Source organism: Tasmannia lanceolata, unplaced genomic scaffold, assembly GCF_043159265.1.
Source record: "Tasmannia lanceolata isolate RefF3 unplaced genomic scaffold, GAP_Taslan_0.1 ptg000005l, whole genome shotgun sequence".
Lineage (NCBI taxonomy): Eukaryota > Viridiplantae > Streptophyta > Magnoliopsida > Canellales > Winteraceae > Tasmannia > Tasmannia lanceolata.
In genome coordinates this window covers 6,212,297-6,235,780 of record NW_027518682.1, presented here as the reverse complement: position 1 = coordinate 6,235,780, position 23,484 = coordinate 6,212,297, and the positions used below count along the sequence as shown (strand labels likewise).

Below are 23,484 nucleotides of genomic sequence, written 5' to 3'. Positions count from 1 at the left end.
GTAATTGTTAATGATATATTATATCAGCATGTACTAAATAATTATATTTATACGAATTGCATGTGAAATGTGATGTATGTATTATATATAAGTAGTTATATGAATTACACGTGAAATGTAGTATGTACACAATTATCAGCCGCGCGCAACAACACTTATCACTAATTGTTCGATATTATTAAACCATTATACATGGTTGTCTTGCTTATGCGATGATTTCTAAGTATGTATTTTTACTTATTCTATGATTTCTTGAAGTTTCATTTTAAAATACTATCTTTTGCATATGTTTTCATATGATTTTATAGGATTTCTATTGAATTTTCTAACTGAAATTGAAACGTTTCCATTTTTCTAGCAACAGAAACGGAAATTTAAAACCTTGTCCATATATAAATGATCATTAGCCGACCCCAACTAGTTTGGGACAAAGGCTTAGTTGAGTTGAGTTGTTGTCCATATTTAAATGATGACCTTGTTTTTTTCTTTTTATGACACAGGGTATCCCCACGCCAATTTTTAGGGTGTGACTATTCCCTACGGATGCGCACAATCACCCATAAACCATGTGCATCGGGTAAGTCCGGAGGGATTGAACTCGCGTCAATGGGGAGCAAACCCATGACTTTAAGCCAAAAGAGCCACACGTACGCGTTAAATCCTTTTATCATTGGATATAGTCTGTCGCTCATCAATTTTGTTCTGGTAATATGTTATCCAAGAAAAAAAGGTCCCACATAAAACCAGAGTTCAAAAACTAAAAAATTTGACCAGATTTTAAAGTGGTTCAACTCGAGTGAACCCGAACGAGTGTGGGCTGTCATAAAAACTTAAAAGTATTCTTATTAAACCTGAGACTCTCTCTCTCTCTCTACTAATTATTGAGATCGACCAGGCACACTCTAAACCATGTTTTTACAACCATCAAGTCTTATTGCAACTTAACTTTCTGTTAGTCTGTCAATTAATAAAAAATAAGTCTTCTATTAAGTTCATGATTCCTAATTCATAATTGTAATTCAAAAGCCATTCCGATCGTTTCATATTTATAAAGGGGAATTAATATTCCATTACATGGTTCAGATATAGGATTCCCTCAACATAAGCCCCTTTTCAAGTCCAAAGATAATTTCATAGAACTATGTTAGTCTAAAGTTTTCAATGGTGCGTCTAAATGACTTCAAGACCCTCTAAACATAGGCTGATTTCTCAGCAGATTTTGTCTTATTCATTTATTCATCTGAGGTGGCTGTCTCATGCAAAAGCCAGCCCCAAAATGCCTTTCTACGAAAGTCCATAGCAAAACATAATGGCAACATTCGAAAATCCAGAGATAATTGGATTCTCACAGATTTTGCTGGTCACACAAGGAAGGTGGATACCTCAATAAAGACGATGAAAATAGAGAATTCTGATAAATTCGCTTTACCTGATGACAAAATAACCACAAGAGGCAAAAACAGGCACAAGAATCTAGAACTAAAAAGCAGTGCACACATATTAACGAGAATAACCGGTTCACATTTCCTCTAAAAAAGATATAAAAGCATAAATTACTTTATAAAATTACTCTAGAAGATGAAACAGTCTCCGACCCTGTATAAATTACTTTATATCATGAGAAATATACAAGTAATATGAGGCCGATAAACAGTGTTGATCCCTGAGAATGAAACTCGTCGTTCTCTATACCTATAAAAAGAATGACAATCCCATTTTTCTGGCAAAAAATAACATGAACCCACACAGAATACAGCATGGGATATGGGATTAGTGAATTAGACGCCCTTTCGTTTGCTATGCGACCTCTTCAAGGGCCAAACAATTCTATGTCAAGTTTGCTTCGGATCCGAGCTCTCCTTCTGATAACTTTCAAGAATTAGATTACAATTGTTCATTGTACGAGCATCGAGAAGGCTGTGATTCCATAGTTTAATCATGAACAATCTCCAACACCTGCTCAGAACATACACATAAGAATACCACAACAAGTGTAATAGTAAAAGGCATGTACAAGTAATGACCAAGGAAATATACAAATATAGTAGCTAAGAAGCTACGACAGCAAATATAGTAGTGAACGACATGTGCAAGTAATAGAACTATCATAGATATGATTGATCATTTGCAATCCAATACTTACCTATAAGAAAAAAGTTTCATAGTTGCAATCTATGTTTCTAAGGTGGTTTCGTATGAAAAGAGAAGGTGAAAACAGAGAGGAATTTCAGAATAGAATTGGTTAGTGTGCCCCACATACTCTTCTCATAAACTTAGTTTTAATTATAAAACAGGGGGTGGACAATAATGCTTTGACAAAGTTGAACATATATACCGATATGAGGAAAGTGTTCCCGAGCTATATAGCTCATATAAGCTTATCTGAGCTATAGCTCAAAAACACATATGACCCCACATTTTTTGGGAGATCCAAAGCATTCCTTTGGAAGGCCCTTCCATAGATAGGGCGTGTACCAAAAATCAGCCCTATAGGATCATCCTAACCCTGCCATTTGTGGAGGGAAAAAATGGGCAGAAACATGGACACACATTGTCTGTCCATTTTCCCCTCCACCTTTGATTAGGTTAGAATGATCATACAAGGCTGATTTTTGGTACACACCCTATCCGTGGAAGGGCCTTCCAAATGAATGCTTTGGATCCCCACAAAAATGTGGGGCCACATGTGTTTTTGAGCTATAGCTCAGATAAGCTTATTTGAGCTATAATAACCCAGGAAAACTTTCCTCTGACCTCTCTCTCTCTCTCTCTCTCTCTATATATATATATATATATATATATATATATATATATATATATATATATATATATATATATATATATATAGCAGAAGAGAAAAGGAGAGAATTATTTGAATTTCTCCCATAAAGCAATGATAGATAGAAGGGAGCCCTTCCATAAAGAGCCGCAAAAGGGCTCTTCATTGGATCCACGTCATTTTCAGTTACAATTTAAAATTGGTTGAAAAAGTAAAATCAGTAACATTTGATGACGTGGATCCAATCAAGAGCCCTTTTTTGGCTCTTTATGCAAGGATTCCCTCGTATCTATCATTCCTCATATATATATATATATATATACACACACACACACACACACACACACACACACACACACACACACACACACACAGAGAGAGAGTTCCTACACCCTAGTGTAGATAAGTTATCTACACACTAGGCTTAAAATAAAGTGGGGGCCACATTGTTTGGGTGATCCAAAACATTCATTTGATGGGCCCTCACATAGATAGGGTGTGCCCTAAAAATCAGCTCCATAGGATCATCCCAACCCTACGCTTTGTGGAGGTAAAAAATGGACGTGTATAAGCTTTCACAAATCTGTCCATTTTTTGCCTCCATAGTTCAAAGGGTTAGGATGATCCTATGGAGCTGATTTTTTGGGCACACCCTATCTATGTGAGGGCACATCAAATGAATGCTTTGGATCACAAAAAATGGACATATTTGTGAAGGTTTATACCCGTCCATTTTTACCTCCACAAATCGTAGGGTGGTATGATCCTATGAAGCTGATTTTTTGGGCTCACCCTATCTATGTGAGGGCCCATCAAATGAATGCTTTGGATCATCCAAACAATGTGGCCCCCACTGTATTTTAAGCTAGGTTGTAGATAAGTTATCTACACTAGGGTGTAGGAACTCTTTTCTAATATATATGTGTGCGCGCGCGCACGCGTGTGTATATTATGCAAGAAGAAATCACTACCAAATCAGAGCCGGTGCTCGCACAAGGTCTTGTCCATGCAGCTTTGAGAATGCCTCGCATGCCCATGGGATATGACCATCAGCCAACACCCTGAAACATAGAAAATGAAACCTTTTCTTTAGAAAAAATACAAATCAGAAAATAATCACTATAACAAAAACAATTTCTGGTTGGAAAAGTAAACATGTGTGGTCTTGCACATCTGTAGAGACACGTAGTTTTAGTAATCACTACATACTGCCACACAGCAAGCTAAGTTGTTAGAAATATATGATATGCTATAAAAGTTCTGTAATTGACCAATGTTCTGGATGACACAATTGTAATTACAAACAAGACCATGTGTTACTACTTCCAAATTAAGCAACCGACCTAATAACAATGGATCCGATAATATAAAGAGTTATGAAACCATTATCAATATTCACTTCAATTTTCTCCATTCATAATACTGGTTGTAAAGAAGACTCCTTACTATCTCCTATATGTGAAGAGAATCATAAACAAAGAGAGAAAAATAGAAAAGAGGAACCTACAAGATCAGATGGACTCATATACTTTTATTTTCCTCAGACAACAAAAGTGAATGGATTTCAAAGGAAATTCATTTTATTAAGTAAATGGGTTTACCTTTGTTTCCGCACAAATGAATTCCACAGGTGCATGATCTGCTTCTCATCTTTGGTGACATCCACAAAATCATCAAGCATCTGCAACATTTTATAGGCATATCACATTATAATTTAAATTTAATACAATAGGACACACATTATAATTTCATACAATAGGATTTCAAAGGAAATCTCATTTTATCATTATGATTTTTAAATCATGAACATGTTTTAGGTGATCAGCTTTCGACAGCGGATCAGAAAAGAAACAGTAATATTATCAATTGGAAAAAAGATGACGGGAAATCCAATGTAATAACTAAATCGTACCCTCCGATCTTCAAAATCTGCAATGTCATCATCAACTTCGTCCTCACTGTCACGATCTGACAATACTTGATCTAATACCATCGGCTTCAAGCACAATTAACATTCCAACTTGTCAGCATGATTGTGCACGAAAACAAGGCAAGGGATAATCCTATTAGAACTTATTAAATGGAAAGGAGATCATGACAAATGGAGAGCTGTAGATGTTCACATAGAAATCTAATTAAATCTATAAAACATAAAATAAAAAGTAGTCGCAACTTGTTGAGGAAGACAAACTCATTATAGGCTAAGAATATCCTTTGAGTGCCTATTTCCAAGAATATACATCCAAACTTGAGATTCATAACAACAATATAAAACAGCGTACAAATGGAAAAATAATAGGATATTCATGAGGCACTAGTATGAGAGTTAGCAGCCTCAAACCAAAAAAAGCACACCTAATCCTGGAAAAAGAAGCACCATATAAAGGAAGCAACAGAATTTTCTAAGGGCATAATAGTGATCTATCACCTGAGCCCTATGGGAGTGAAAAAATTGCCGTTTTTGTAGAAGTGCACGGCTGAAAAAACATAAGTCAATCAACCAATCTTGTTAGGGAAAATTGCATTGAAACAACACGAAACACATGTATTTTAGAACATGTGGTAAATAGACTTCAGAATAGGCACTGAAACAACCTAATAGAAACTGGGATGGAATAACTTACTTTCTAGGGTCAGCTCGTTCAGCTGATAATTTCCTTGTCTTCGCAAATTGAAGCATCGCTGGCGGAGCTAGATTGCTTCCAGGCATATGCAAAGAGCAATCATTACTAGCAGAGGCCTGAGCAGTAGCAGCACAAGGACATGGGATATTAGTGCTGGATGCGACAGCTTCCACGGAACAAGGATTCTCTGGACCACAGCTTTCAGATTTATGGAAATGATTTTCCCTGGAAAATGCTTTGGAAGTTTTTTCCTCATCTTTGTTAGAACTGACATCTGAACCATTAACATTGATTTTTAAGTCCCCAAAAGGCAAATGATAGAAATAGATCAAATAGGGCATACTGTGCTACTAAGAACTACAGTTTACCCACCATTCTCAAATCTTTGAAGAGAGAATTCATTTACGGGCTCGGCATATTTTGAAAAGTTTGTAGCAGGCATGTGAAAGAAACTTGTACTTGCATCCCTTTCTAGATAGACCTCATGAGAATCCTCCCTTGCTACTTCAGGGGAGTTCAAGGCATGCGGATGAACGTGCTTTGAATTTTGAACTGGGTTCTTTGATCTTCTACGCCTGTGGGGCTTTGAGCTGCCCATACAATTGACACTTGTAGTTCATCCAACTAAAGCACATTTATCCATATAAAACCTATTCTCAAAGAGCAAAAGTGTGATCAGGAACCAGGAAAAATTTAGAAATTACCCAAAGTAAAATGTCTGTAACCTTGGGTCAACTCCATCTGCAACAACCTACACAAGGGAGGTTTTTAAATAAATAGTACGGACCATGGAGATTTTTTTCAAATTTCAGTAATTTTGGCCGAAATTTTTACAATTTCTGTCAAAATGACCAAATTTTGGCCGAAATCCGAACGGGAATTACTACTACAATTATGTCTCTTAAACAGACTTCAAGCTTATTAATTTTCAAACCAAAATCCGAAAATTTCATGCTTACTACAATTATGTCCCGAAATCCGAATGGGAATTACTACTACAAGATCATTTTAAACAAATTTATACTAGATGAAAAAAGTAGTCTTTCCTGAACAGAAATTACTACTACAATTATGTCTGTTTAACAGACTTCATTAATTCTATATGCACACTTTCAAAACACAGCAAACGAACAAGAACCATAATTTAAAAGAGATAAGAGTTTTAACCTCAGATCTCCACACATCAGTTTTGACAGAAACATTCACAGCCTGATACTCTTCGGTTACCTGCAAAATAAGTACCCGTATGTTTTGTCTGAATGGTCCATGAAGCATAATGACCAAATACCACTAGAAAAGTTTACCAACCCAAAACTCAAAATTGAATAGGTCGTGAGATGCATTTAAATGATACCGCAGACCCTGCAAAGTAAGGATAGAAATAGAAATAGATTATAAACCAAAATATAGCTTCTGAGGTGTATAAGCAGAAACACCTGAGCGTTGAAATTAATCTTATCAATAACCAAATGTAGATTCCACCTTAAAGCTTGCGCATTGCACCAAGCAAAATGGACAAGAGCAGTCTTCAGTAACTGTCAGTTGGGAACGCATAATGGGTCAGAACTTGAAAGCATTAAGATTACAGGAGCAAGATTGAAACACACTCAACATCCTCAACCATATAAAGTACTCTTAAAAACAAGAAAAAAGAAGATAAAGCTCATAGTCCACAGTCCACACAATTGTATAAGGCCTGCCAAGCTGGAGATCGTAACAGGTAGACATGAAAAAGCTCCCAACAAATCAATTAAAGCTTTGATATGCTGGAATGGGACCCAGATTTTTTATATGAGCAAAGGACCAATTAAAATAAATAAAGAATGACATACATAAAGAGGACAACGTTAAACAAAACTTCCGTACACACAAACCCATAAAAAACCAATTGGTTAGAACAAAAGTCTTACATGCAGAATTCTCAGTACATAAAGTGAATAAAAAAATTAACTCGTAGAAAGATAAAGGTTAACAAGCCATTCAAAAGAAAAAAAGAAAAGACAGAGTTAAACAATCGGCAACAAAAGGTGATAAGGTAAATATATATGAGGAAATGAAGAATGTGCAGCTGCACAGATAAGCTATATGTGCTCACAAACCATAGTGGGGGCCACATTATGTGGGGGATCCAAAGCATTCATTTGGAAGGCCCTTCCATGGATAGGGTGTGTACCAAAAATCAGCCCTATAAGATCATCCTAACCCAATCAAAGTTGGAGGGGAAAATGGACGGACACTGTTTCTGCCCATTTTTTCCCTCCATAAATGGCAGGGTTAGGATGGTCCTAAAGGGCTGATTTTTGGTACACACCCTATCCATGGAAGGGCCTTCCAAATGAATGCTTTGGATCCCCCCAAAAATGTGGCCCCCACTATGGTTTGTGCAGCATGCACAGATAGCTTACCTGTGCAGCTGCACATACTTCATTTCCTCAATAAATATATAAATATATATATATATATATATATATATATATATATATATATATATAGAGAGAGAGAGAGAGAGAGAGAGAGAGAGAAGAGAAGGTACTCCCTGGAGTACATAACTTATCTACTCCCTACCTTAAAATAACAGTTGGGGCCACATTGTTTGGGTGATCCGAAGCATTCATTGATGGGCCCTCACATAGATAGGGTGTGCCCAAAAAATCAGCTCGATAGGATCATCCTAACCCTATGAACTGTGGAGGCAAAAAATGGACAAATTTGTGCAGGCTTATACACGTCCATTTTTGCCTCCACAATTCATAGGGTTAGGATGATCCTATCGAGCTGATTTTTTGGGCACACCCTATCTATGTGGGGGCCCATCAAATGAATGCTTTGGATCACCTCATATAAGGACACGGCCATTTTACCTCCACAAATCTTAGGGTTGGGATGATCCTATGGATCTGATTTTTTGTGGATACCCTATCTATGTGAGGGCCAATCAAATGAATGTTTTGGATCACCCAAACAATATGCCCTCCACTGTATTTTAAGCTAGTGAGTAGATAACTTATCTACACTTGTGTGTAGAAACCGTTTTCTCATATATATATATATATATGTGTGTGTGTGTGTGTGTGTGTGTGAGGAATAAGATTGTGCGCTCGACCGCACCAAGGGTCGAGGGCCCAAAACTCATGTGGGCCCACATTGTTAGGATGATCCAAAGCATTTATTTGCAAGACCCTTACATAGATAGGGTGTGTAAAAAAAATCAGCTCCATAGCATCATCCTAACCCCTCCAAAAGTGGAGGGCAAAAATGGGCAGATTTGTGGTGTCAGTCCATTTTGCCCTCCACTTTTGGATGGGTTAGGATGATCCAATAGAGCTGATTTTTTGCACACACCCTATCTATGATGAGGCCTTGCAAATGAATGGTTTTGATCACCACAAAAAATGTGGGACCCATGTGTTTGGGCCCTCGACCGCACATAACCTTATATGTGGTCGACCGCACATTCCTTTTCCTCTCTCTCTCTCTCTCTATATATATATATATATATATATAGAGAGAGAGAGAGAGAGAGTGTGGAGGTGATAAGGGAATTGCTAACGTCCATCGCAATAGGCATTTCGCGGCTGGTCTGACGTGCAACAGACCAGCCGCGAAAAGCCTATTGCAATGGACCTTAGCAATTCCCTATATATAAGCTTATCTGAGCAGAGCTCACAAACCATAGGGGCGGGGGGGGGGGGGGGCACATTTCTGGGGGGATCCAAAGCATTCATTTGGAAGGCCCCATCATGGATGGGGTGTGTACCAAAAATCAGCTCCACTGGATCATCTTAGGGTGTCCATTTGTGGAGGGAAACATGGACAAATACTGTTTGTCCACAAATCTGCCCATTTTCCCCTCCAGAAATGGAAGGGTTAGGATGATCCTATAGGGCTGATTTTTGGTACACACCCTATCCATGGAAGGGCCTTCCAAATGAATGCTTTGGATCACCCCAAAAAATGTGGGGCCACATGTGTTTGTAAGCTCCTGCTCAGATAAGCTTATCTGAGTAGCTGCTCACAAACCATTTCCTCATATATATATATATATATATATATATATATATAGAGGAAAATGATTGTGAGCTTAAAGCTCATATAGCTTATATGAGCCCACATCCTAACAATGTGGGCCCACATGTGTTTGGGCCCTCAAGCTCATATAAGCTATATGAGGAAAATGATTGTGAGCTTGAAGCTCATATAGCTTATATGAGCTTGAGGGCCCAAACACATGTGGTCCCACATTTTTTGTGGTGATCCAAACCATTCATTTACAAGGCCCCATCATAGATAGGGTGTGTACCAAAAATAAGCTCCATTGGATCATCCTAACCCCTCCAAAAGGGGAGGGCAAAAATGGGCAGATTTGTGGCAAATGGTGTCTGTCCATTTTGCCCTCCACTTTTGGATGGGTTAGGATGATCCTATGGAGCTGATTTTTTGTACACACCCTATCTATGTAAGGGCCTTTCAAATGAATGCTTTGGATCATCCTAAAAATGTGGGCCCACATGTGTTTGGGCCCTCAAGCTCATATAAACTATATGAGCTTCAAGCTCACAATCATTTTCCTCACACACACACACACACACACACACACACACACACATATATATATATATATATATATATATATATATATATATATATATATATATATAGAGAGAGAGAGAGAGAGAGAGAGACACTTATGTGTACGTGTGTGTGTGTGTGTGTATTATATGTATCACATAAGAGAATTCTTAAAAAGAAATGTCGACCCACCTTCAGTCTTCTGCAGTGTGTTGTTATAGTACCTATAGTTGAAGATGACATTCCCTGTTCTCAATCTAGACAATAAAGAGAGAATAAATTAGATTAGACATATTTAAAATTATGACATAATAGACAAATGTGTTGGAGTTTAAACAAAAAAATGAATGGGTTGGAAAGATAATAAGAAAATGAATCACTAAAATAAACATTTCAACAAAAAATGAATGGGTTGGAAATATAATAAGAAAATGAATCACTTAAATAAATGTTTATTTCCAACATGTGGAAAAAAAATTTACGCCAGTTTTAAATTAAAAATATAGACCAAGGGCACTTATTGCATGAAGAACATTTCATCAAAATGTTATCACAGTTGATCAATTCAAAGAATTCCATCATTCAATAAGTTTGAACCAAGGAGTTAAGAGAACTTTTAAACAAGAACCACAAAAGTAGAGCCAAATTGCACACGTATGCACTAACTGATGTAGGCCAGGGAAGACAAATAGAAGAAAGAGGAGAAGAAGAGAATAGGCGAAGAGAAGAGAAGGAGAAGAGAGGAAGAAGAAGAAGAGAGAAGAGAAAATTAAGGGAAAAAGCTCTGTAGATCTTATTTATTCAAAAACTAATAATCCTTAATACATGAGGGCCTTATATAGGCAATTGAAATAAAATTCCATGGAAAATAAATAAATTCCCTAATTCTAAATAACATGAAAAATAAAAGCCCTAAAACTAATTACCATGGAAATAAAAATCCTAGAAACTAAAAAACATGGGAATAAATTCCTAAAAGTCCTAATGGGCAAATATGCCTCTTATTGGGGCTACAATGCGCATCATTCTCCCTCTCTTGAAAAGAGCTCACCCTCTAGTTCTAGTCTGCCTATATCAAATATGTAGACGATCCACTCAAGCAGTAGGAATCACAATCTGTTGAACTCTCGAATGCCATATAACGCTCATGATATCTGTGAAAGTGGAATAGAACACGAGCGTAGCGATATAGAAGAAATCATCAATGCAGAACCATAAAAACGCGAACCTCTCTTGAGAATCAAGAAGATGAGAAAATGGCAATGTACTCCTCTTGGGCTTGCGTGATGACTGTCGGTAGTACCAATCTATGACAATCCTCCAAAAGGTCATCACCAATAAGCTCATCCGTGGATATCTTATGTGGCTCACTATAAGAAAAACAATATAAAGGATTACAATGGATTAAAACCCAAGACCCACAAACCCGCAACCCTTTTCTTGCTTCTCAACCCAAGACTGTACACCGAGAGTAACCCGAGAAAAAAGCCAAGAGAAAACCACAAGAGAGAACCCAGAGAACAAACCCTTTCTCCTTCTCTCTCCCCCTTGACTTTCCTTCTCTCTTTCTCTCTCTCTTCTCCTGTTTGCAGCAGACACTCAAAGAGACTCTCCGCTGGCCAAAAGAGAAAAACGATTCTCCTTTTATAGCATAGGTTTCCAAAAACCTAAAAGTCTTTGTTTCCTATTTTCGGTCTGCTTTCCCACACAAGTTAAGGTAAATAAGGCAACTTTCCCAACAGTTTCAATCATGCAACCATGTGGGCCGCACTGCAATTTAAAATAATATGTGCAAGTATGTGCGAACAACATATAAAAACTATATATAGCTATTAGAAATTAAAATACCAAATCATTAGTGGTGAAAGAATAAAAAGGAACCAACCTGAACATGTTATGAATCCATCCGAAATAACCAGTTTAGTTAGAAAATGACAAGATGGCATCTAAAAGTTCGTGAAGAAGCACATAGAGAATGTATACATAATTGACCTGATAATATGTGAGAGCGATGATGTAGGAACATCATCATACGTGTAAGAATCATAAGGAGATTTCTCCATTGGTCCGACCTCTTGTGCCAAAATATTCACTTGTACTCGCCTTGATGAACTCTTCAACATAAGGTAACTTTCAGTGATTAAAAATAACCAATACCCCAGTATTTTGTGAAAGCGCATTAGAGATTGAAGAAGGAAATTTATATCCACTAAAAACATGAAACACCAGTGGCATGAACTCACCTTGCCTCCTGAGTTATGAGGAAACTGGAACATTATACAATTATCATCATCCAAACAACGAGACTGCAAAAGATAATAACAGCAATTAAATAATAAATCTTCTTTAAAACTATAACCAATTCCATCTAATACAAACCCAATTAAGTCGGATAACAGTTGCCCATGACACTTGAGTGTATAGAATCATACAAAGGCAATGAAAATGAAATAAATGATCTTTATCCAGACTGCAGAAGTAAAAGGAAAATCCAAGAGGCATACAATCACAATTTAGAATAATTCAAAAATTCTCCAAAAGCGAAAAAGAGATGTCCCAATGCACAATATACTACAAAAAGTGAATGGACATTGTTCATGCAGCCAGCCCACTGATAGCATTTTATTAATTACATACCTCCAGAAAACTGGACTGCATCTCAATAGTTGACAGCATCTCAGCTCTATGCCCCAAACTCAAGGTTGCACACTTTGCCCAAGACGAATAGAGAGAGTCCATTTGTAACCTGCCCCAAAGGCAATATCCTTCATATTTTGCTGCCACACCAGATGTGTTAGATTATCAAAATGGGAATCCTCATTTCCCAAAATAAATAAATAAATAAATCAAAAGGGGAATCCCAAAATTAACAAGGTTGCAGTTATATATGATTAAATGTGTGTGTGTATGCATGTTCACTAAACTGAAATAAGTAAGTTGTGATAAATTGCCAGTTTCTGATCCAGTTCAGAATACCAACAATCATAACCTATGTTACATGGATCCCCAGCGACGTATCCGTGTCGGACAAGTGTCAGATTCCAATACTTTAGCATTCACTGCGACACTTCTAGACCTCTTTTATCTATTTTTATTCTAAATGCTACTGCAAATATTTACAACTACCACATGTTTTGAGTTTTATCCAATGTTTTGAAAATTGGAATCGAATCATAAATCGTAAAAGGGGTTGAAATTGAATCATACAAATTGTACCGTTTATATCAAAATTATAAACAAATTAGTGAATAATAGAATAGCTAATTATTCATATTTATTAATTATAGCCAATTATTTATTTTTCACCCAAATCCATTAAAGTTAAATAGAAACGACCATGATTAGTCATTCAATAACATACCATTAAAAAAAATTAGTTATTTAATATTATAATACGAATTTTTTGCTAACAAATTTGTCACGTACTAATCATTGAATTCCTTTGAATGGTGTTTCGAATCTTTATTTTATTTATCTGGTGATTCAATTTGTACATTTCTCTCTTCTAACCTGCACTTTTAATGAAGAGAATGCACAAATGTTCATTTTTTGGAATTGAATCGAAGAAGTGAAAAGTGAAAACTTCATGAGTTCATTTTTTGGAATTGAATTGAAGAACTGAAAAGTGAAAACTTCATGAGTTACTGCAACAAAGGCTTCCACAACAAAGCTCCTCGATGAATAAAACAATGGCCATTCAAAAATTTTCTTTAATTTCCTCAGAAATTCTGCTGAGATATGATCGAGCTATTGTTTTGATAGAGTAAGATCTTTCTTTGTATTTTCATTTTGATTCCTCGAAATTCTAAATTTTATACCCCATGCATGAAGTTATGGGAAGGCAGTAGATATGTATGCACGTACAGTAGAGCTCCTCCTACTCCTACCTATACCAATATTAGATAATAGCTCATTTGCTATCATACATGGATTCTTTTGAAAGGGTGACATATGCGAACACGTGTCGGATTCCAATACTTTAGGATTCACTGTGACATTTCTAGATCTCTTTTCTCTATTTTTTTTCTAAATACTACAACATATTTACAGCCACCACATGTTTTGAGTTTTATTTCATATATTTTAATAGTAAGTTTTTTATATGAAAATGAAACATTATAGTTACTTAACCTATTAAAATTCCCAATATATTACCTATTATAACCATATTAACATGTTAAAGAAATCAAATTACAATAGATTAAAATATATTTCTGAATCCACGAATTGTTTTTTCTGAGGGTAGCCGAATCGGACACTCAATACCTGTGTCAGATTCAAACACTCATACCCGTACTCATGCGACATAGGTCATAACCATAACCAGACATGAAGGAAAAGAATTTAAGGCCTCGTTCATTTTGGATTTTGAGAACCCACTGAGAGTCCGAAACTGATTATTGGACCCACTCAAAATTAAACATTAATTTGGGTGCAGGAAAAGAAAATATTCTGTCATGTATAAAATACAAAGACAACTATTTCCCAAATAAGTTCTGAACCAAACAATCTTACATGGAAAAGATGGAGCATCCAGGTCGTTTTTGAGCAAATCAGCTTCACCAGAACAACTTCTTGTTTCCCCTGCAAGAAAATTAGAAGTAAACCATGTCATGAATTTTATAATCTTAGTCAAATCCTTTAAAAACAATCTTGCGACAAGCCAGGGAATACCATAGCTGACAAGTAATACAGTAAGATTGCTGGCTTTGGCTTCAGCTGACAGCTTCTTAATCTCAGGGATAATAAAAGTCGCCTCTGTTCGATCTTTCTTCCCAAGATCACTGAAAGCAGTCAGAATAGATGCCCTGCTGAGCCGGTAAACTGTTGAATGCTGTTGTACAACCACATCAGAGAAATGTCACAAATCTTTAAAGGAAAACAAGAACCAGATTAGCTCAGTAGCCATTCAAAAAAAAAAAAAAAAACAAGAACCAGATTGTACATAGCATACGGCATCAATCAGCACTTGCAAACAGATGTAACATTTGACAATGACATACCTCTGTCATTGTAATATCAGAAACAGGTCTCGCCAACAGGATATACAGAGGTAACATGTTCTGCGCTTGGTCTCCATCATTTAAACTCGCAGAAAGTGATATGGTCATTTGAATTCTACAAACTCAAACAATGTAAACAGAAGGGCCACAAAAGGAACAGAATTTACTCCCTTTAAAAGTAAAAAGTACCTCTTTTTTCTCTTCGCTTGTATTTTGTAGTGCAAACATCTCTGGAGAAATGATGGCTGCAGCAACAGAAATTCAGCCCAAATCAAACATCAGATTCAATCCAAAGAAAATACAATAAAAAACAGAACAAGGAAAAGGATATGAAATTCATACTACAAGCTTTTGGTATCACATTAACAACAAGAACTTACGTTGTGTAAAGCACGACGCTGAAGAATATTATAGAGTTCAACAGGCTTGCAATAAATTGAGAGACTTTCTTCAGCGGCAATTGCCTCTTCTGCGGACAAATGGACTCGAGAATCTTGACGACACATTTGATCAACAGTCCTAGAATGGCTGCAACTGTAACCAAGATTCCAGGAACATGCACGTCATCAAGAAGTACCAACTTATATTTACTCACCAATTCTCATATGTTACTTTTATACAAGAAAGTTTTAATCCCTGTTTTGATATTTAACAAGAAAGACTATAATGCAAGCAGCATAAGCTCTTTTAGAGAAACCATCGTACTCTTGACAATGAATTGATGTGATGATAAATAAAGCAATTGAGTGTAACCAAAGAGAAGTTACAAGCTCCTACCCAACATCAAAGCGAATATTGGATTGTACAAGCGATCATTTAGAATTTATTATACCCTGCAAAAAGTTAAAATATATCTCCCGCGATGCAGTCAACAACATATGACCTGATTTGAGAAGAATTTAGTGAACCTACATCAATTTTTTTAACTCTTGTAGTTGGGCAGAAAAGAAAGAAAATTAGCTTGTACAAAAGCACCATACAACCACTATATTAACCCCTCGACCACAAAACACTCTTAACTCACTAAAGAAAATACTTTTCAAGGAAACAAAAAAAAAAGAAAATGGAATGCATTTAAAAAAACTCCCTCAATTACGGAAAAAGAGCAAGGATCTCCGAGGCAGCCAATCGGATCCCACCGCCAATGGGCTGTGCCGCCAGCACCTGGCCTAGTATGCACCATCCCCTGACATTTCCAAAATTGTCACCCTATGGCTTCGTTTGGTTCAAGTAAAAAAAAAATCCATTGAATTTTTGTGGAAAAAGGGAGGAGACAAGGGAGGGGACAAGCATTTATTAGACAAGGATGTCATTATGAGTGGAGAGAGAGGGAAGAGAGAGAAAGAGAGAGCACCATTACCTAGAAAATTACATGGGAGACTTCCAAGGTAATGGTGATGGCACCTCCCTTTTTCCACTATTGGATTTTTGTTTTTTACTAGCAACCAAACGAAGCATAATCATTTCCAACTTTTTCGGACACTGGTCGATCAACCACGCTCATGGTCCGTGCATCCGATCAGCCAGCACTGTCCATGCGCAGAGCGAGTGCAAGATTCTCCCTTTTGGGAAGGACAGCTGCGGCTTTCACTTAACCACTGCCTGCCCACTCTGGCAAAAAACTGAAAAGCCTTTTCTGACAAATCGATCACCACCCATGGTCAGTGCATCTGATCGGTGGGGACCGCCCATGGGCGGTGCGCATGCAGGAAGCTCCCTTTTGACTGGGCAGTTGCGGCCTTTAGCTAATTGCCACCCGTTTTCCCAGGCAAAACTAAAATGTCTGACCGGCCGATCGGACAGCAGCCGTGGCAGATCAAACGGCTTGGCATTTCTGGTTTTGCCTTCCTCTCACACTGCTATAAATAGGGATCAAAACCCTTCATTAAAGATGGTCTAAAAGCAGTTAGAGAGAAAGGTAATTAGAAAAAGCCAACGAGAGGAATTGAGCTTAGAGAAAATAAAGAAGACAAAAAACTTGCCAAAAATACCCTTCACCTTCCCTTAACAAAAGAATCCCACACCTTCCCTTAACAAAAGAATCCCCACTAGCTCGAGAAGTACGTAATAGGGCTCTGTGGATCCTTCTAGAGATTTCGCCGCCCGACGGTCTGAGTGTAATTCAGAAGTAATCCAAGCGTCGGTACAGGTCCATCTCTATCTGCTTTCTTTGTTTGTTTCATTCACAGTATAAATGCCTGCTTCGGTTCATAGTTCCCAACAAAGAGTGAGGATAGAGTCGCCCAATTGGCTTCAGCCTCGTAAGGGTTTGGACTGGCGCTCTCTCCGAAAGTCTCTCTTGTCAATGCAACCACCATTGCATTTAGGGGTGTTCGTTCGGTTATAACCAAACCGAATAGACCGAAATTTGATAACCGAAATAATTTCAGTTATCAAATTTCGATAACCAAAACCGAACCGATTAAAAATTTGGTTATTCGGTTATAACCGAATAGTGGAAGAAAAAGAGGAAAAAATGCAAAATCTTGATTTGGATCGGAGGGCTAGGATCATCCTATCGAAATGATTTTTTGAACACAACCTAATTAAGTTGTGATAAATCAAATGGACGGTTTTGATCATCCTACGGACATATAGCACTTTTTTGGAAAAATAATGGTTTTTATCCATAATTTCGATTATTCGGTTAACCGATTTTTATTTTTTTTGAGATAACCGAAACCGAACCCGAATTAACCGAATTTCCAAAAAAAATAACCGAAAAGAAAAAAACGAACCGACCAAACTAATTCGGTTTGGTTCGGTTATTCGGTTATAACCAAATAATGAACACCCCTAACTACATTGGCCACAACAACCCAATAGAGTCAAGAGCGTTCGCTCCTCAATTTCACCAGTGCAAACCTTGCACCCAACAGGCATGTCCCTTTTGTTAAAAAGTTGTTTTCAAAAATTTGTCTTATTTGGGGATTGTGAAAAGAAAGTTGGACTCGCAAGGAGCTGGTCTGATTAGGCTCACCCCTAGGGGGAGAAGCCAGTCGGACCTCCTAAGGCCAATTGTCTCGGATGGTCGTCTCATCGGCCCCCTACCAGTGAGTCAATTGGACAAGGTCCAAGGGCAGCCACCTGAAAATGTCTCTATCGATCCCCCCCTTTTTCCAAAACATTCGCACCTTCTTCTTAAGTTTTGACAAAACCAAAGTTTCAAGTGCACTAGTCCGCGCGTAAGATGAATAAGGCATATTTTTCCTTGAGTAAGGGTTACTCGTTTGATCGGATGGGGCCGGTGCCTAACACCTTCGGCTCGGTACCCAAGCCCCTTTACCCAGACTGGAAAGGCCTATTAAAGGCAGAGTCACACTCGGGGGCTAGGGCTTGTTTTCCCTAAGTGGTGACTCTAGATTTAGAGAAATGTCACCTTATTCGACCTAGGATCGATGTCCCCCTCGCATTTCTTCAAAATTGCACCCCTCTTTACCAAGGCAGTGTGTCCTGCATGAAAAAAGCTTAAGAAAAGAAAAAACATGACAAGCCCCCAGCAAAGGAAAACTAGCATGCTTAGGATCCTAACTCTTGTACACCGCCCAAGCCACGTGGAGGCCCAAATCAAGACCAAGCCTCACGGCCCTCACTCCCCCCTCGAGGGAGCACCGCTGCCACCGACGTGGGGCGAGTCTGCCACATCACTAATAATTGATTATAAGAAATCCAAATAAGCGGACGGCATATCTGAAAAGAAGCAAACTACATATGACCAGACTCCTAGGACAGTAAATCTGCAGTTATTCTCAGAGTTTACTTGTCAATTCTATGGTGGCAAAACTAGTACAACTCACATTCCTTATGATTAAGTCCTCGTGACCTTACAAAGCACACTGAGGCAGGTTATTACTTGATTACAAAGAAGTTTGAGGAGGTGGAATCGTATTTCCCATTCCCGGCAAGAGATATGAGCAATGAACTTCCCCTACTAATTGGCAATTGACAGGAAGCTTTACGCAAAAGGAGAATATATATCATAACTAGTGAGGGCATCCTATAAATACAGTTATGGTATCCGTGACCTAAGCATTGAAGCCCTAATGTTTTACCTGCCAATGCATGAGGTTCAACCCCACACAATTTCAGTTCTTTCACACATGTAAGTTACAATCTACATGGCAGCAGCTAGCAAACAGCTGCTAAACTAGAATCGTCTTTATTTCCTTATTGGCAATCTGTCATTGACTATTTTTGCAGTGTCAAATCAAGGATGACAGTTTTGAACAGTGACATATTTGTAGACCTGTATGCAAGAGAATCATCTTTTTACTGTCAGAAGCCACATATCAAGTCTATTTCAAAAGAGTTCATCTAAATAAAGCTAAGAATACAGATATCAAGGTTGAACCAACCATTCCCAGTCATCGGGAACCATGTGCACATCCTGTAATATCCATGATGGGTCTAGTAATGAAGCAAACATTTTAATGATTGTTAGTGAAAGGTCAAAGTTCACAACCTTGTCAAGAATCCATTTATATCCATTGTTTGGTTCCATTTTTTGTTCGTTTCTTAATAAGTGTGCTTCATGCTTCCACTAATATATGGTACTGTAAATCGTCATCTAAAATTTTTATGAATAAAATGTGTGTACGAGTGTCTGAATTGACAAGAAAATGAAAATCCTTGGTAGCACTAATATGTGGTACTGTAAATCGTCATCTAAAATTTTTATGAATAAAATGTGTGTCTGAATTGAGAAAAAAAAAATTCTCAACATTTATGAGAAAACAAATATATATATATATATATATATAAAACTTTCTGCACATTTGTTAAATGAGAGAAAGCCATGGGTGACAACTGTCGAAGATTGAGCTAAACAGGTAATGAGACATTACCTTGACATGGTATGACACTGGAAAATATTACATGAAAGTATCAGTCCGATAGATACAAAACATCATAATTGGAGAATAGAAGAAAGCAAGCATACGTGGTTTCACGGACCACCAAAGGTAAGCCTGGCATTCTGACAGTATGATGTCCCAATATATCGTAGCTTCATAGCTTTCTCAACCTTCCCAAAACAAGTTGCAAACAGTAGTTTCACAAACCGCCAAAGGAAAGCCTGGCATTCTGATGAGACAATGTACAAATATACATTAACTTCATTGCTCTTCTAACCTTATCAAAATATGTCAGTGAATAACAGCTAAGATGTACAATTTGAAATTTCAAACCTGCTCCAATTGCGAACTCGCTGAATTCAAGTGGAAACTCTTGCTGCAAATGAACAGCGTTGGATTTCAAAGAATGGACAAATTCAGAGTGTAAATCTGCTATCATACTGCCATGCGTACAGAAAAGATGGTAAGCATAACGGTATCAATAAAGAAGAGCAACATGCGAGTAAATATAATGCTATTCACTAGCCATGAATCAATAGTCTTAGCCTCGTAGGCCATAAAAGCTTGATGTGGGGAGAAGGCAATGACTATCTAACATTCAATTTGGAAGAGGGCTAACTGGCTCATTGTGTAGTAAAACGTAACTACTGTGTGTGGTAAAAGGATGGTATCAGAGTCACCAACCAGTTGCATGTGCAAGGCATACTAGTACACAAAATAATCCGGAAAAATATACAAGTAAAATGCAATTAATGATATACACAATAACTCTATGGGACTGTGTTATTTACAACATTCCCCTCAAGCTGAATTGTTCCACTGAACACGTACAGCTTATCAGTCAAACATGAATGATATTCCCTGTGAGACCTTTTGTGAAGATATTTGCTACTTGATCTTTGCTTGACATGAATAGAAACTATCTAACCTCTTTTACTTTTTCTCTAACAAAGTGGCAATCTCTAAGTGTCTCATTCTGGCATGAAATGCTGGATTTTGTGACAAATCTATTGCACTTTGATTGTCACAGTACAACTTCACATTTCCCCTTGAATACATATGAATATCCTAAAGTAATTGCCTTATCCAAATCAACTTTGTAGTAGTAGAAGCCATAGCTATATATTATTTCACAACATGTTACTATTTACTACACAAGATTGGGCAACTGTTCACTAGGAGATCCCGAGGCTCCCAACACCCTCCATAGCCAGTTTATCTGCAGAACTATTAGCCTCCCACCATACTCCTATACATGTGGTTATGTCTGACGTTTCAAAATGCGGATGTGGGCCAAAACTCGGCCATGGCAAATCGGAAGTCTTGGCTGAGCATTCACTTGGCCTGGTCAAATCAGCGGAGTCCTTTATTAAAACTAGCAAAAAAAATATGGATGGCATTGTGAGGGCTAGGGCAAGTATTCCTATTCTCTTCTTCTCCTCTTTTTTCCTCTTGTTTCTCCCCTACTGTCCTCTTCTCTTTTCTTTTTTCTTCTTCATTCTCCCACATTCTTCTTTTCTTTTATCTCTCTCCCATCCCTAGAAGCTAGGGTTGGTCTTGTGGAGGAAATTGTTAATTAATTTTCTAAAATGTCCAAATCTAAGTCGGGGAATAGACCATAAATATTTGGAGACTTCCCACAAATCCCTAGAGAGGATGCCACCCTCTTGAATTTCGTGTCACTAAAGAAACGGAGTGAATTGCCGTATCTAGCTTAAACAAAAACGAGGCACCGGGTCCAAATAGAGTCTCCCTCTGTTTCTTCAAGGAATCCTGGGACATCATTGAACACAATTTAATAACGGTGATGGATCAGTTTAAATTTTGGCACAGTACGACCAAAGGGGCTCTTTGGGATTGCAACAAAGTCCATTTTTGGGAGCAAGCTAGGAAAAAAAAGTTGAGCATTTTGATAGGAAATAAGAGGTTGGACCGCTATCCATCTAGGATCGTAGAACGAGGAAGTCCTTAAAGAATGAGTGGGTTAGGATCATTGAATAAGAAGTTTTTCAAGAGGGGACAGTCTAGCTGTGCTGTGGTTTCTCTTATGATAAATCTAAGTAAAAATATCATACGAGTCTTGAGCCATCCCAAAAGCAACTAAAAATCAAATCTTTCTGAGTACGCCTCTTTGTTTCAAAAGTTCTCAAGTTCAGAATATAATATTTAGTCAACTCCTCAAAACAGAAATCTTAAAAACCTTATGATGCAGCATGAAATCCCTTGACAAACTCCTTAAAACTAAGACAAAATCTCAAGATACAAACAAATAATTTCACCGATGAAAAGAAGAACAATTTCATAAGCAATAAGACCAAAAAAAAAAAAAAAAAAAAAAACAAGGAAGAAAAGTAGAAACATTGAACAAGAATCTAAACTATCAGATCTAGCTCTAAAATCATAAAACAAAAAGAAGCGATCTGATCCATACCTCAGCCTAAACCCTAGCTGAGGGGTCCGAAAATCGCAGGGTATTTGCAATATGACACCTAAAACGGACCAAAAAGCAAATGTCGGAGCGGGGAAGAGGACTTCTGAAGTTTACCTACTAGGTGCCCCATTTATACGGGCACGGAACAGAAGGCGAAGAGATAGGGTATTGATGTCAATATATCCAAGGAAAGGAGTAATTAATTAGTAGGATTGGGAAGTTCGCCTCCTTTTGTCACGAAATAAACCCGACGACTAGATCTGGCAAACGGGCGGGCCGGGCCGGGCCGGGTTTGACCCTGCCCGTACGGGTCCGGGCCAAACGGGCCCGGAAATTTTTACGGGTCACTAAGCTTGGACCAGCACCCGGCCCATACGGGCAGGTCGACCCCGCGGGTCACCCAGATTTTTGACATATTTTTTAAGATTTTTTTTGTTTGTACAGGGATTTGCTAGCCACCTTCCCCAACCATCCTTTGCAATGATCATGTGATGTTAGACTTTTTGAGACATTTGTCTTATTGTGAAATGGTGCAAACTGAAAAGATTGGCAGAAGTAGAATTTGTGAAAGATGGCTAGCAATAAATAATAATCATGCAAGTACTAAGTTTTAAATGAAAAAATACGAAAAAATGAAAGCAAAGTAGATAAATTACTAAAAAAAAATACGAAAAGAATGTAGTAAAATAGGACAACTACCGAAAAAAATACCCGTAATTTACTGGCGGGCCGGGTGGACCTGCGGATCCGGGTCACTTTTTGCCAGGTCTATCGACGACCGTACAGATATCAGAAATTTCGGAATGGAAAGATTTAATAATGAAGGAAAGCCAATGGGGAATATCAAAATACTCGAATTGCCACCGAGGAATACACTTTTGAAAAATTGTTAGAGAGAGACAAAATTGGGGTTATCAAGCCTCTAAAAGGGGGTTATCAAGCCTCCAAAAGGGGTTATCAAACTTTAAAAAGGGGGTTATCAACCCTCTTTAACCATTTTTCAAAAGTGTGTCCCCAGTTAGCAATTCTCATATTTTTACAACTCCCATTGGCAATTTTTCCAATAATGCATAAAAAGGAGGGTAGCCCACAAGAGTACCAATTCAGGTGGTTCCTCAGGCTATGGAAAATGAAGAACCGCAACCCACATAGAGTACTATGTCAGCTGCCCTTCGTGCAACCGGAGGGACTTTTAGGACATGATAATAGGGTCCACAAAATAAAT

The 23,484-nt window shown here is 37.8% G+C and overlaps 1 protein-coding gene across 2 annotated transcripts; it reads right to left on the bottom strand.

The window, feature by feature from the left end:
- Positions 1-1,572: 1,572 nt before the first annotated feature.
- EMF2 (VEFS-Box of polycomb protein) lies at positions 1,573-22,445 on the bottom strand. 2 transcript variants are annotated; one of them, XM_077379199.1, is made up of 23 exons: positions 22,260-22,445; positions 20,162-20,268; positions 19,915-20,057; positions 15,356-15,509; positions 15,165-15,220; positions 14,976-15,090; positions 14,647-14,806; positions 14,488-14,556; positions 12,610-12,749; positions 12,216-12,278; positions 11,965-12,086; positions 10,165-10,229; positions 6,886-6,938; positions 6,712-6,765; positions 6,571-6,630; positions 6,108-6,154; positions 5,776-5,993; positions 5,404-5,677; positions 5,208-5,256; positions 4,692-4,775; positions 4,381-4,460; positions 3,751-3,840; positions 1,573-1,956 (listed from the first exon to the last, which is right to left on the bottom strand). In XM_077379199.1, the coding sequence occupies exons 3-23, from the start codon at positions 19,947-19,949 to the stop codon at positions 1,833-1,835; spliced, it is 2,112 nt and encodes a 703-aa protein (XP_077235314.1). In that variant the 5' UTR covers positions 19,950-20,057; positions 20,162-20,268; positions 22,260-22,445; the 3' UTR covers positions 1,573-1,832. The 2 variants fall into 2 exon arrangements, with proteins under 2 accessions (XP_077235314.1, XP_077235315.1); XM_077379200.1 differs by having other exon boundaries at positions 20,162-20,204.
- Between the last annotated feature and the right edge of the window lie 1,039 nt (positions 22,446-23,484).